We start from the raw sequence: 15,043 nt of genomic DNA, 5'->3' as shown, positions 1-15,043 counted from the left end.
AAAAGTAAAATTGAAAAAAAAATTAATGATCTAAACCATTATAAAAATACAATTAATTTTAAAAATAAAGAAATATACAGTGTAAAATATTTTTACACTGTCAACTAATTACAACCATGTATTCAATTAAAACATAATTTTAATCTGAAAAAATTAATATAACATGATAAGTGTAAGAATTTTAATTAGTTGTATGTGTAAACTTAGTTTACACTACTACCTTAAAACTCTTAATTTTAAAAAATATTAATATGACATAATAAATATAATTTTTTTTATTAATTGTATGTATAACATTAGTTTATAAATTTGTACACTATTTTTAAACTCTACAAATGATAGGTAAGAGTTTAAATGAATAAAGTCATCTAATTAACTACTCCTTTTGAAAACCGTTCCTTATGTTGCAAGTTACTCACCTACAACCTATTGAAACTCCACTTTAGCTAATACCGTGGCAAATTAAAGATACTCACAAGGGTTTAAAAAAACAAATCAATAGTATAATTACAAATAAAATAATATATGCGCATCTTTTTTCAAGTTTAAAAAATTCAATTAAAAATCTTTAAAAGGGCTAGATCCGTTTAAATTTTATATTGTGTTTGAATCAAGAGTTAATGAGTATTTGAAATTCTAAATAAAAAAATGTTTTTTAAATAAATTAATTATTTTACCTTTTAATACATTGAATATAATTATTTAATAAAACATATTTTGTATTTCTTAAAACAGTCGATTTGAATTGACTACAAATATTTTTTTCTAAATATACTATTTTAAACTATCAACGAATACTTATGAGACACTAGTTAACATCTCCTTTAAATTAATAGCATGTAACAAAACAGAATGAAATAATCATAATTTATTAATTTAAATATACAAATAATGAATGGAGTGGAACTAATCATAATACAATTTATTAGATCTCATTAGGGATGTCAACGGGGCAGATATTGTTCGGAGGATGTTTCTCCGCTTCCCGCCCCGCCCCCAAATTTAGTCCTCATCTCCATCTCCAATCCCCGCCACGGGGGATATTTCCCCCCATCCCCATCCCCACAGATCCCCACGGAGATCGAATCTTAAAAAAAATTCTACACTTTTTGATCAAAAATATGACACTAGTATTTTGTTATTTTTTTCCGTATTTTTTAAAACGCATATAGTTGCATCTTTATTTTATAAAAAAAATAAAAATACATCTTGCATCAATAATAAATAAATAAAAAAAAGCAAAAGAACTTGATGTTGCTAATATTTTTTATGCAAAAAGAAATAAATAAATAGTAACATAACTTGCTACCGTGCTTCCACTAATTTACTACAACAATACCGATGTCGTCCAACGCAAGTGGTTGATTATGTGTGACAAATCTATAACTTCTAATGACTCTTCATTTTCTAATACATTGATATTTTTCATGTAAAATTATATAATTATATAATATATAAAATATATAAATTAAAATATATCGTCGGAGTCGGGGAATCCACGGAGACGGAGGATACTTTTCCAATCCCCGCCCCAAAGTGTTATCGGGGGAACTTTTCCCTCCATCCCCATCCCCACGGGGAAAAAAATCCCTAACTTTGGATCTCCGCACAGATATTCCCCACAGGGATCCCCATTAACAGATGCAATTGACATCCCTAGATCTCATTCTATATTTCATATAATTTAGTGTCTATATATTGTAAAGTGGTTTTATAATTATTATAATTAAAATATTAAAATAAAATTAAAAGCTCTGTATCTTTATACTCCACTCTATTTTATTATATATCAATCAAAAAATTCTATTGATATAAATTTTATTTATTCAAATTTAAATTACCAGTCAATTAATAAATACAAATAATATTTCTTATTTTCTTCAATTTTTATATAATTTTCCATAAATTAATTGTTAAATATTTATAGTAATTTATAAGTAAAAATCAATACTTCATACTTATTAATAAAATTCAAAATTTTGAATCGTTTTTAGATATAAAAAACTACTTTTAATTGATTGTTGTATATAGATAAAATAGAGACAAAATAAATTAAACGCATTTTGTATTTAATTTTACCGTAAAATATATGTATTTTAATGTAATTCAAATCTTAAGTATCATGTACTCCCTCTGGTCCTATTTATAAGAAAATATTTACTTTTTAGATACATTAAATAAATAATGTATCTTGACAATATACTGTTCAGATACATTATTTATTCAATATATCTAAAAAGTGAATATTTTCTTATAATACATTAAATAAATAATGTATCTTGACAATATATTGTTCAGATACATTATTTATTCAATATATCTAAAAAGTGAATATTTTCTTATAAATGAGACCGGATCTAAAATAATAGTACATGTGAGTGTTGTGTAAAAAAGAAATTAGCATAAAAATTATACACTTTAAATTATACCACTACGTTGTAATTAACGTTAGATGCAAAAATATTGTGAGACAGAGCAACTGGTATTGTTTAAACGTGGTGACATATGGAAAAAGTAGCAGAATTAGGAAGAAACAAAATTGGCAGAAAGGTGCATAATAGGATGCCACGAAGATCCCTTTTTAGCATCTTGTATTTGATGATCTGTCTCCAGCTGCGGCTTTTTCATGTGTCTGTAACCAAGCTGCTTCCCCGTGCCGGCAATTATAGGTCACGTGGCCAATTATTGTCATCATTTAGAACCTCTTAGTGTTTTTGTATTTGGTAGTATTTGTTTAGAATTTAATTAAAATATATACTATAAAGTATTTTTACATAGATCAAAGTTATCATAAATTTATAATCGAATTTTTACCTTGACTCGTTTTGATTAGATAAAATTGAAACGTATAATCGTTGAGTTTATTTCATTACAATATATATATATATATATATATATATATATATATATATATATATATATATATATATATATATATGCTTTGACTATGTATAACTTTATGTCGAAAATTAATATATGTTTTGAATGAGTAGAAAGCCAACATGTAAGAATTATGATAATTGGAAATGATATACTTTAATATTTCTTTTGGTTCTACAATACGTTTGAAATTTTAAATAAAACTTTGCTATTAACCTATTTGCTAAACTCAACAATAGAAACTGAAATAAGTCTGTCTATGTTTATGTACAAAATAAGGTTATTTAAAGTGAATAAAATATTAAAGTGGGAGAAGTTTTATTCGGTTGGGCTTTTTAAAATTTCAAGAAAAAAAGAGGTAAAACCAAGTTAAAGAGTAAACTCCAACGATTAGTTTATAGATTTTAGAGCGATTTAAATCGTGTAAAATCGTTCCACTATATGATTTTACTTAAAAATGATTTTACCTGCGATTTAGCACTAAATGCCGACCTAGAAACGTAAAATCTAAGAGTTTAGGTTTTAAATCGTGATTTTAACAACCTTGTCCTTGACATAGACCGTAAAATCAGTCTATAGTAATTAATCCCTATTATGCATTTATATCCTACTTCCTCCGTTCCACAATGAGTGGTCCATTTAGAATAAAATGATGTCTCAAAATAAATGATCCATTTCAATTTCCAATACACTTTTTCCAATTATACCCTCTAATTAATAAAATGTTCAACATTCCCAATACATGATAAGGATACTATAGTAAAAACAATATTAGCTCTCTCTCTCTCTCTCTCTCTCTCTCTCTCTCTCTCTCTCTCTCTCTCTCTCTCTCTCTATTTTTTTACATTTTTCTTAATATGTGTGAAATGGTGTGCTGAGTCACTCATTGTGGGACGAAGAGAGTACAAATCAATTTTATTAAAAAAAGTTTAGATTTAATTATATTTTTGATATGATATCAAATGTTTTGTTTAAGATACAATAGGTTATATTTTTTTCCAGTTTTTTCTATCGATTTATCCACTATTTATTTACACGCTTCTGTAGCGGTAAAAAATTGAAACTAAGTCATTGATTGATTTAAATCATATTTTAATGAAAGTCTTCACCGCGCTTTATTGTTTTTAAAGAAAATGGGAAAATAACAAAGTAAAACCCAAAGAAGTTTTTAAATAAAAACTAATAAAATACACAGAGTTCTTAAGTTCGGAGGTTAGTTATACAAAGAGAACGTATTAGCACTCTGTGTATCTATATCTCTTTGAAATATATATATATATATATATATATATATATATATATATATATATATATATATATATATATATATATTAGATTTTATTATTGTTATACTTGTTTGTGAAAAGAGTTGGATGGTGAGAAAAGAGTTTTATTATGCTCGGCATAACATCGCATCTTGTGCCTACATACCTATTAAGTGCAATAGGGAAGTCAGAGAATTTGTAGTTCTCCTTAAAATAAAAAAGGGCCAACGTGGCAAAATGTTTTTGGGTGTTAAGTTTTAGAATTACAGAGTATGTTTTTGAATTGCTAAGCTTTAGAAATGCAGAGCAAGTTTTAAAAGGAGACTAAGCTTTAGAAACACAAAGTAAGGGTTTGAAATGCTAGGTTTTAGAAATACAAAGCATATTTGAAAAAAAGTCAAGCTTTAGAAATGCAAAACAATGGGTTTAAAATGCTAGGTCTTAGTAATACAAAGCATGTTTAAAATGGGCTAAGCTCTAGAAGTGCAAAACAATGATTTTGGTGCTGAGTTTTTAAAATACAAAGCAAAGATAAATGAAGGAAAAGAGGTGGGTACCTTGACAATATTTGTCAATACTATCTCATTCATTTGGATTGGAGACACAAGCAATATCAATGAGGAACCATGCAAGCATAAGGATCTCAAGCAAACATCCAGGTAAAGTATCTTAAGTAATATCTATGAGATATGGTATATGTATCATGAACAAAGTCAAAATATGTTTAGTATAAACAAAGTCAATCCATCATATGGATATGACAATATCAAAGGGAAAATCCTAAAATAATCATCAATATGATTCAAGGATAGATAAGTGTTAAACAAACAAAGGGGTCAATATATTTACAAGTAAACTTAAGGTAAGTATAAATATTATGACCTAGTAAGAATAAAAGACATGTCTCAATAAAGTCAAGCATCAAGATCTTAATCACATCAAGTATATATGGACATATGGGTGTGTATGAACATGTGAACATGTGTATATGAATATAGTAGTATCATGGATAAGCATGGACATATCAAGTATAAAGTGATGATAATACATAATAAGACAAAGCAAAGTTAAATATGGTATCATGGTAGACAAGTATTCACACAAATATATGGATGAACCATGGAGTCAAGTGAAGTATGGTAAAAAAATATGAACATATAAACATGTGATCAATCAATCAACATGAATATTAAGTGACCAAGACAAGTAAATCTCATACAAAGCATACATACATCATGTTGGAATATGCATATCAAACAAATATGTACACATGTGGTCTAAACTAGTGTGAACATTAAATTAGTATAGACAATCATCAAGTAAAGGGATCATATCAAGATATATCAAGTATATAAATATGGCAAGATCAAAACAAACATTTGTTCATGGTAATCACCTTAAGTATATAAGATTAAGACAAATATGTACACATGTGGTCTAAACTAGTGTGAACATTAAATTAGAATAGACAATCATCAAGTAAAGGGATTATATCAAGATATATCAAGTATATAAACATGGCAAGATCAAAACAAACATTTGTTCATGGTAATCACCTTAAGTATATAAGATTAATCACAAACAATATATTAAGATTAAATGAGAAAAACCCTAATAAATTAATATGGTATAAACAAGTGTGAACTCCAAGGCATGGCATCAATTTCAAGTTAAGATCATATATGAATTAGGGTTTTCAAAGTGAAGTGTATATTTAATCAAGTTTTAATCACTTCATAAAAAATTAATTCATGGTAAAGAATCAAAGTTAGAATAATAGTATAAATATCAACAAATCATCAATTCATATCAATATAAAACTTCACTTCATAAAAAATTAATTCATGGTAAAGAATCAAAGTTAGAATAATAGTATAAACATCAACAAATCATCAATTCATATCAATATAAAACTTGATATATAATAGGTTATATATGATATATGGATGGCGAATGTGAGAAAAAATCAATGGAAACTTGAGAGAAAAGGGGAATTCAAAATTTGAATTATTTGAAATTCCAACAATGGTGTTTTTTGTGAAATTTGGTATATTTGGTTATGAGGAAATGAGATCTATTTATAGAGGTTCCAAATGGCTTATGAAAGTGAAACAAAGTGGTTTTGGTCATGGTTCAATGTTGGTTTGTTCATTTGGTTTCTACAAGTTTCCAAAATTATTCCCCCTTTTGCAAGTAACCTCAAATATTTTGATTCCACTTGGTCATATTGTTCTATCAACCATATTTTCATGATCCTTGACCTTAAGAGTCCATGGTTGATCAAAAATTTGAAAAGTCAAACTTGATCCTTGAACAGTTGACTTCTTCAACAAATGAATTGTAATTTTTTCAATACCAATGAATCAAACTCCTCTAGACAATTGAATCATATGAGTGGACTATAATGAAGTACTTGAGGACCTTGAATCATGTTTCAAGTCAAGAGATCATGCTTTGACCAAAAGGTCAACACTCCAATGAATTAGGTCAAAAAACCCTAATTTGTGCATCATATGAATTTGAAAGTTAATGATCTTGAATTGAGCATATTTGGACTTGTATATTTTATGAGGGAAATCACTTGATCTTATGAGAAACTTGAGCCACTTTGAGAGCGACAAAAACCCTGATTACTTAAGCTCCTTGATCTAACATACCTATCTTGTAAAAGAAGTAAACAGGCAAACACATATCTCTGGTATCTTGAGGTTAATGATGATGTATGAGGATCTTTAGATAAGATGAATAATGATGATGATGATTAAACTCTTTTGGATTTAATGCAAATAAAGTGAGATCTTAGGGTTAAAAATTGGGATATGACAGCTTCATATATCTAATTCTGAGCGTAAAACGGTGCATTAAAAATTCTACATTAAAGTTATAAGTTGAGATAATACTCATTTTATAGAGATGAGTTATGATCAATCATATTTCTTAACTAAATTTAACATAAAATAATAATAATAGTTTAATACACCATCAATAGGGTCTAATATGAATTAAATTATGTTTATTTAATTTCTTTTTATATTCTATATTTTTGTTAAAAAGAATTACAAAAAAATTATTTAATGAAATTATAAAAAATAATAATTTAAATAATTTTTTATAAAATATTATTTTAAATACTTTATAATTTTGTTATAGTATTTTTTTATATTGAAACTTTGAAAAAATAATTAAATTAAAAAATTATTTTAAATAATTTTCTATAAAGTCATTTTCAAATATATATATATATATATATATATATATATATATATATATATATATATATATATATATATATATATATATATATATATATATATATATATATATATATATATATATATATATATATATATATATATATATATATATATATATATATATATATGTATGTATGTATTTAAAAAATGAATTTGAAATTATTTTCACTAAATATCAAAACTCATTTTTTTAATTTATGAAAAATGAGTTTGAAGTATTTTTTTTTTACTGAATATCGAAACTATTTTTTTTTAAATTAAAAAATAATAATTTTGAAATAATTTTTACTGTTTTTAAAAAGTTCTTATAAAAATCAATTTTAAAAATTATAAAAAAACAAACATTTTTTAAAATCTATAACAAATGGACCTCATATACATAAATCTATTTTATAAAGCTCTTTTTAAAGTTTAAACTGGAGAAGGAGATGATTGAGTAAACAATAAACTTCTCAACATACAAATTAACCATGACTTGAAATAAAAGATACTACAAGTTGGGCATGTATGAAAACCCTCAAAGTTATGTCCATAGGTATTATCACAAGCAATCATATAATGATTGTTCTTATGAAATCATAAGCCTAATAAATGATCATAATATGTGGCCAAATTTTGAATACCGTGGCATATTATTCCATAATTACAAGCATAGGTCTAGTAGGCCAAAACAATTAAGGAGAAAGGAACTTGGTGAGGGAAACCAACAAAACTAGAAGAGATCAAACACTACACAAGTGTAAGAGGTGTTTGGTATATGAATATAATGGAAGAACCTACAAACTTCCTAATCCAAACAAAAAATCTACAAACTTCCTAATCCAAACAAAAATAATGTGCTAAATAAAGGGAATGGTCTTAAAGAGAATGCAATAACAGAAGTAAATGAAACAAATGAAGGAAATTCAATACATACAAGTTTGATAACAAATTGTACTTCACAATTACCAACTAAGTCCCAAAATATTATAGGTCCTACTAAGTCCCATAATCAAAACTACAAGTGTGTAAATTTTGAACATACAAGTTTAGCATGTCTCCAAACACACCCTAAATCAGCAATAAACTTCTCAACAAACAAATTATGTGACTTGAAATTTTCTTTTTCCAGCGAAGATTTTACAAAAGGTCTCTTATACAACTAAGACAAGGTCTAAAATTAGAAGAAAAAACTGACAAACTACCAACATAAAACTAACTATAAAACAAATAAAAGAGATGTTCTAACAACTATTAAATAAGGACAATTTTTAAAGTTAAAAGAATTAATAATAGAATGAAAAAAATTTCAATTTTACAAAATTGTGGACTATTGGCCTCCAATAGCTCCATGTACAATAAACAGAAAAGAAAAAAAGTTCATGTCTTCTTATTATTTCTCATATTTGAGACCAAATTCACAAGATAGTTACAACGGTCGCGATGAAACTCAACAACCAAACATAGTTGTCTTATCGCTTCCCTCTTTTTCTCTCCGAGACTGTCCAAATCCTCGTCTTTCTCTTTCAGATTCTTCTCCAGTTTCACCACTTTCTTTTCAAGCTGGTGCACTGCATTTGTCAAGTTCAGTCTCTCTCCTCCTTCTTTGCTCACTGTGGCTTCTAAATTCCATACCTTGTCTCGCAAAAGTAACTCCTGCTCTTCTTTTTCACTCAGTAACTCCGTAAGACTATCCACATTGTCTTTCAATTGTTTCATTTCCGCGTTCATTTTCTTTATCCAACCCTTAGCTAACTGAACTTCACTCAGCATTTTAGACACACTGCTCATGATGCATTCTCTGTGTTCCTCGAGTTTTGCAGTTGCTACGTCTAATCCGTTTAGAGCAGCCTCAAATTCAAATTTAATTTGATCAACCACTGGCGAGGAGGGTGCTGCTTCCCTGGAATCTTCTTTAAGCCTTCTTAGTTCATCTTCATAAATAGCAACTTTCTCTCCAAGAGTCTTGTTCTCTTTCTCGTACCTCATATTTGTTAATTTGCAACTGTTTTTGTTTTCGTTGTTCAGTTGTTCTGCCACGTGAATCCTCTGGTGCAGTAACCGGATATTGTCTTCCATTTTCTTCCTCAACTTTTCTGCCAATTCTTCCATTTTTTTCTCTGCCGTCTTCAGATTCAAACTGAACTTATTCGAAGTGATTACAGTTTGCTTTTGCTCCTCTTTTATTCGGTCAATGGTTGACGTGTGATCCTTTATGGTATTCTCTTGATCAGCTATCTGGGCTGCCAACTTTGCGTTCAAGTTTTCCATCTTTGCTAGGCTTTCTGCATATTCGTTCTGGTTTCGTTCATTTTGGAGCTCTAACTTGCTTTTCAGCTCATACATACTGTCCAACTCTAGTCTCATATCATTAATTTGAGCTCTTAAAGCCATGATCTCCATAGAAGCTCCATTTTCATCGCTATCATTTTCCAACAAAAAATTCGTTATCTCTTCCCCTCTTTGTGTCATCGCTGCTTTCAGTTCATCGTTTCTGTCCTGCAAGGCCTTGTTTTCATTCATCGTGTGTTTAAGCTCATAAGTTGTATCTCTTAACTGTTCTTCCACGTCAATTTTCTGGTTGCTTTGAGTTTCCAATTCGAGTTCCATCTCCTTTAACACCGCAAGAAAACCTACTTTCTCTTCCATCATAGTTCGCTCTAGTGATTTTGTTTCGGCCAATTTCTCCTTCAAATTTTCCATCTGAGTTAGGTACTGCAATATTTCTTCCCCTTTTACTTCCATCTGAGTTTCTAATTCTTTGTTCAGATTCTCTTGAGAATCTAACTTTTGCTGCATACTGTTAAGCTTCTCCATCAACCCCTCTCTTTGAGTTTCTAATTCTTTGGTCAGATTCTCTAGAGAATCTAATTTTTGATGCATACCGTTACGCTTCTTCATCAACTCCTCTCTTTGAGTTTCTAATTCTTTGTTGAGATTCTCTACAGAATCTAATTTTTGCTGCATAACGGTACGCTTCTCCATCAACTCCTCTCTTTGAGTTACTAATTCTTTGTTCAGATTCTCTACAGAATCTAATTTTTGCTGCATACGGTTAAGCTTCTCCATCAACTCATCTCTTTCAACAGATACTTCATTTTTATCGCATTTTCCTTCCATCTGAGTTTCTAATTCTTTGTTCAGATTCTCTAGAGAATCTAATTTTTGCTGCATGCCGTTAACCTTCTCCATCAACTCCTCTCTTTCAACAGACGCTTCATTTTTATCGCATTTTAATTTTTCTTCCATCTCATATTTCTGAATCGTCAGAGATTTGGTCTCGAGTATAAGTTCATTGACCTGTGCCATTAATTTAACAATGTTGGACTTCGCTTGTTCCTCACTGTTATTGAGTTTCGCCTCCAGGTCAGATACCACGCCTTGTTTCTCTTTCAACAACGATTCAAGTTCCGTGACATGGTTCTGTAGCTCAGTATTCTTTATGTTTAGCTCTTTAACTTCATTTGCTTGGCTATCATTTTGAAGTTCTAGATTCGTTTTATCGTTGCTCAAGCTCCTCATCTCTTCCATTAATGAATTTAATTGTCTTTCACATTCTATTGCCTCAACCGTTGCCTCAACCGATGCTTCAGTCTTAAGAACTTCACTTGTATTGTCAACATTTTCGTTAGGATCCTTCACCTCATTACTATCATCACCTCTATCAGGTTCCTGCGTAACCGTGTCAGATAAAATACTTTTTTCTTTCTCTGACCTTCTCTTATTAATACCATCTACTTCCTCGGAGGAAAAGTACTCAGATTCTGAGTCAGATGAATTAGACGTTGAAGCCTTGTTTTTCTTCGGAGAAACAACTTTCCCGATAACATTATCATACTGTGCATAAAGTGACTGGTACTGCTTGTATAAGTCCTCGGTTAGTCCCATAAGTTCTGTCTCTTTCTTAGAACGTCTCGAGTTTGTAGCTGTTTTGCTTTGGTTATCATTCTTGATGAGCTTCTGGATTTTTGTGATTTTGGTCTCAATATCTGCATAGAATGGGAAATCATGATACACTTTCATTAATAAAGCCTAAATATTTCAAAATAAAATGCAAAGTGCAAAGACTACAAATGTAAGCGTTAAGATTTCTTAACTACAACATACCAATTGGATTGCTTAAGTAGGTCTCATTATCTCTATAGCACAAACACCTCGGGAAAAAAGGCGTGTCTGTGTCAGTGTCTGACACGGATGCCGACACGACACTTATGATTACGTTCAATTTATTTATTTTTTTCAAACTATTACCGGTGTTGACATATGTCAGTGTATCAGTGTCGGTGTGGCGTCTGGTGTTCGTGCTTCATAGTTCATTATGCAACATTATCCCCCTTTACACTTCAATAGTTCAATTCTTAAGAGCTCAATTGGATCTCAAAGTTACCTCATTTTCGATCTTTCCCTACATAAGTTTAATTATTTATTCATAAGGACAAGTTGCTTGTTCTACAAGTAACAATCCTTATATATGAAAGTTAAGTCGCTTCTTTCCCTTAATGAGCCCATAAAAGTTTTAAGTACTTTTATGAACACTCTAGCAGCCATTGACAAGTATGAAGCAAAGGTTTTAAGTAATCAATCATGCATTCCTATTCTGAAGCAAAAGGATTGGTCTGTTTGCAATCTTATAGGTCAATAGAGTGTTCCAGAATTCATGTGGCATACATGCGTATGAAAGCTTATATAAGCGAAAATCTACACCTGATTTGGTCCTTTTGAGTTCTTCAGCATTTTTGGGATCAATCAGACCGTCAACGATCTTGAATGATTCCATTGAATGGGAATTTATCATCTTTTACAACTGAAGTACAAGCAATGCTACATTTGGAAGGCAATCCTGATTAAGGAACTGTCCCTTGTCTCCACAAATGATTAGGAATCCTGAAATTGAGAAATGGATATAAATACCAAAGGCCATTTTGAAATAATGCATCTATGTACATGCCATTGTAAGTCCGCAGCTATGAAGCACGGACACCCCCAAACACGACCATGGTGACACCGATAATAATTTGAAAAAATGAACAAATTAAATGTAATCACAAGTGTTGGTGCAAGTGTCTGATACCGACACGAACACATACACACTTCAAAAGTGTCGGTGCTACATAGGTCACCAGACACATATTACAAATTTTTGAAAGAGGATCCAAAGCAACTGATTTTTGAAAGAGGATCCAAAGCAGTATCTTAATTCTTAAACCACAAGAATTCAAGGTTTTCAAAAGCAACTGAATTTTTTTAACAACTTTCTTTTATAAAGATGATGTTATAAGTGTTGGTGCATAGAATAATCTAATTATCTAATTTTAACTCTATGAATCATGTAAACTAATTATCTTTCCAATTTATTTTTTAAAAAAAAAGTACTGAGATGTTGACAAGGTTTGCATCATGTCCTGACCCACTGCATGCAAACAGCCGTATAATTGTTTATCCACGATGGTGGGTGTGTCTGGCTTATGTTTAAGCACATGTCAACTTCTCACATTTATTCATTTGCAAATTTGAAAAAACAGGATCTTAAATTCCCATGTTCAAATCCTTTACGTAAAGATAAGCTTTTAATAACTCTTTATCATTTGTTCTTTTCTTAATTTATTAAACAAACTGTCATTTTTCAAACAGAAAGAGACCTGTACATTCCATTCAAACTTCACTTATGAGCACCCAAAAAAATCAAATATTATTCATAAATCATATCAGGTCAAGGGGACAGTAATTAAAAAGCCATAAAGCGTAACAATTAAGAACTTATATGATTGTTTGGAAAACTTAAAAATCACGGTGAAAAATTACAAGACCTATACAAATCAGCTTCTCAAAATCACAGTGAAAAAGACCTAAATCACTTTATATTTGCAATTTAGAGTTGATTCCCTTTTTTTAGAGTTGATTTTACTTGAATCATATGATTTGTAATTTTTAAATATAAAGGTGATTTTTACACTGTTCAATTTATATTTGCAAAAATTTTTTTTTTTTTTTGGCGTTAACCGACCGGTATCCGCGGGGGAAAGGGGCCCCACGTGACTAATCCAGACCCGGGCTCGGAGGCGACGGCACCGTGGCCCCAGGGCGTTTTTGACTCCAGCCGGGATCGAACCCGGGTACTAGCCGGTTCCGTCCCTTTATGAAGAAAACTCATTTGCCAACTGAGCCAAAAATTTATTTAAACCTAAATCACTTTATATTCAACCTACATTTAAATGTAAACAATTTTACCTAATCAACTCATTTGAAATCAAATTTTTTCACCACAGAACCAAAATTGAAGTGAAAACCATAATAAAAACATAAAATTTCAGTTTCAATAACAATACATACACAGATAAAAATCAGAATAAAATGAAATAATAATTGTAAATCTTAATCTGAATAGGCATGTTAATTAATTCAGCCTTTTATGTAGAACAAAATTTTGTCACATTGATAATTCCGATAATAATAACAATCGGTTAAATCCTCTGATAAAGATTAAGCATTTCAGATCAATTTTCAATTTAATAGATCCGATAGAATTTGAGTTTTTTTAACCTAACATGTGAAAAATACTGTAAATACCTGAAAATGCAACTTCTTCACATTTACCGAACCGATTTGATTAAGAAAACCTAAAAAAATAAAAGTAAAAGAATAAAAAAACGAATCTGAATGATAATAATTAGGAAGAGAATATAATTATTGTCGTGCCTGTCCCCTTGTGATTTGAGTGTGATGAGGTAACAATTGGCATTTCTTTGGAACAAAATGCCCTTCAAGATTGGAATTGTTACGATTCGATGCCCTTCGGTAACATCTCCTGAATGAGACAACAGATTTGAAACGCAGCGATTTTTTGTTTTTGTGAAAGTGAATGTGGAGAGTACAAATCATCTCTAATTTCTTACTATTTTCATTTTAATATCTTATTTTATGTTTTTAATGAAATTTTTTTATTTAACGTATATTATGTTCACGTTACTCAATACTTTCCACATATAACAAAATTTTGAATGTTTAAAAAATGTAGTAGCTCAATACATTTGTTTTTTTATAAGTTTAATGAAAGCAAACAGTTATATCGATCATTAATTCTTAAGGGAAAAAGCTAACATGTGCCCCAAGGGCACAAGTTAATAAGATATTTATAGAAATATTTTCTTGGAACGCGTGCATTTAATGTATTGAAACTTTAAATATGAATCTATTGTATTTAATTACATTTAATTTTTTTCTAATTATAGTATGTTTAACGTGTGCCCTTAGGGCACACGTTAGCATGACCCAATTCTTAATAATAATAATAATAATAATAATAATAATAATAATAATAATAATAATAATAATAATAATAATAATAATAATAATAATAATAATAATAATATAATATAATTTATATTGATTATAGTTCTTAAAAATGATATAATTTATATTGATAATAGTTTTAAAAAATTATAATTATCAATTCATTATTAATTGGATCCGATCAAATTACATTAATGTGTCAAACTTAATAACACGACACATCTGATAATTCTTTATAGCATATTTGTATAATAAAATTCATCAATGAATTGAAAGCTAATATCGTATAGATCATTTCTATAAAATATAATATCAATAAAAAATTATTTGATGTGTTAAAGAGAAATATTAAAATTAACGGTTTTGTTGAATTTC

At 29.2% G+C, this 15,043-nt stretch overlaps 1 protein-coding gene across 1 annotated transcript; it reads right to left on the bottom strand.

Annotated features, from left to right (window-relative positions):
• Positions 1–8,719: 8,719 nt before the first annotated feature.
• On the bottom strand, positions 8,720–13,996 carry LOC131608084 (COP1-interactive protein 1-like). The gene is made up of 3 exons (XM_058880021.1): positions 13,946–13,996; positions 12,083–12,262; positions 8,720–11,367 (listed from the first exon to the last, which is right to left on the bottom strand). The coding sequence occupies exons 2-3, from the start codon at positions 12,171–12,173 to the stop codon at positions 8,759–8,761; spliced, it is 2,700 nt and encodes an 899-aa protein (XP_058736004.1). The 5' UTR covers positions 12,174–12,262; positions 13,946–13,996; the 3' UTR covers positions 8,720–8,758.
• Positions 13,997–15,043: the final 1,047 nt, after the last annotated feature.

The sequence above is a fragment of the Vicia villosa genome, linkage group LG5 (assembly GCF_029867415.1).
Source record: "Vicia villosa cultivar HV-30 ecotype Madison, WI linkage group LG5, Vvil1.0, whole genome shotgun sequence".
Lineage (NCBI taxonomy): Eukaryota > Viridiplantae > Streptophyta > Magnoliopsida > Fabales > Fabaceae > Vicia > Vicia villosa.
This window is presented reverse-complemented; position numbering and strand designations above follow the sequence as displayed.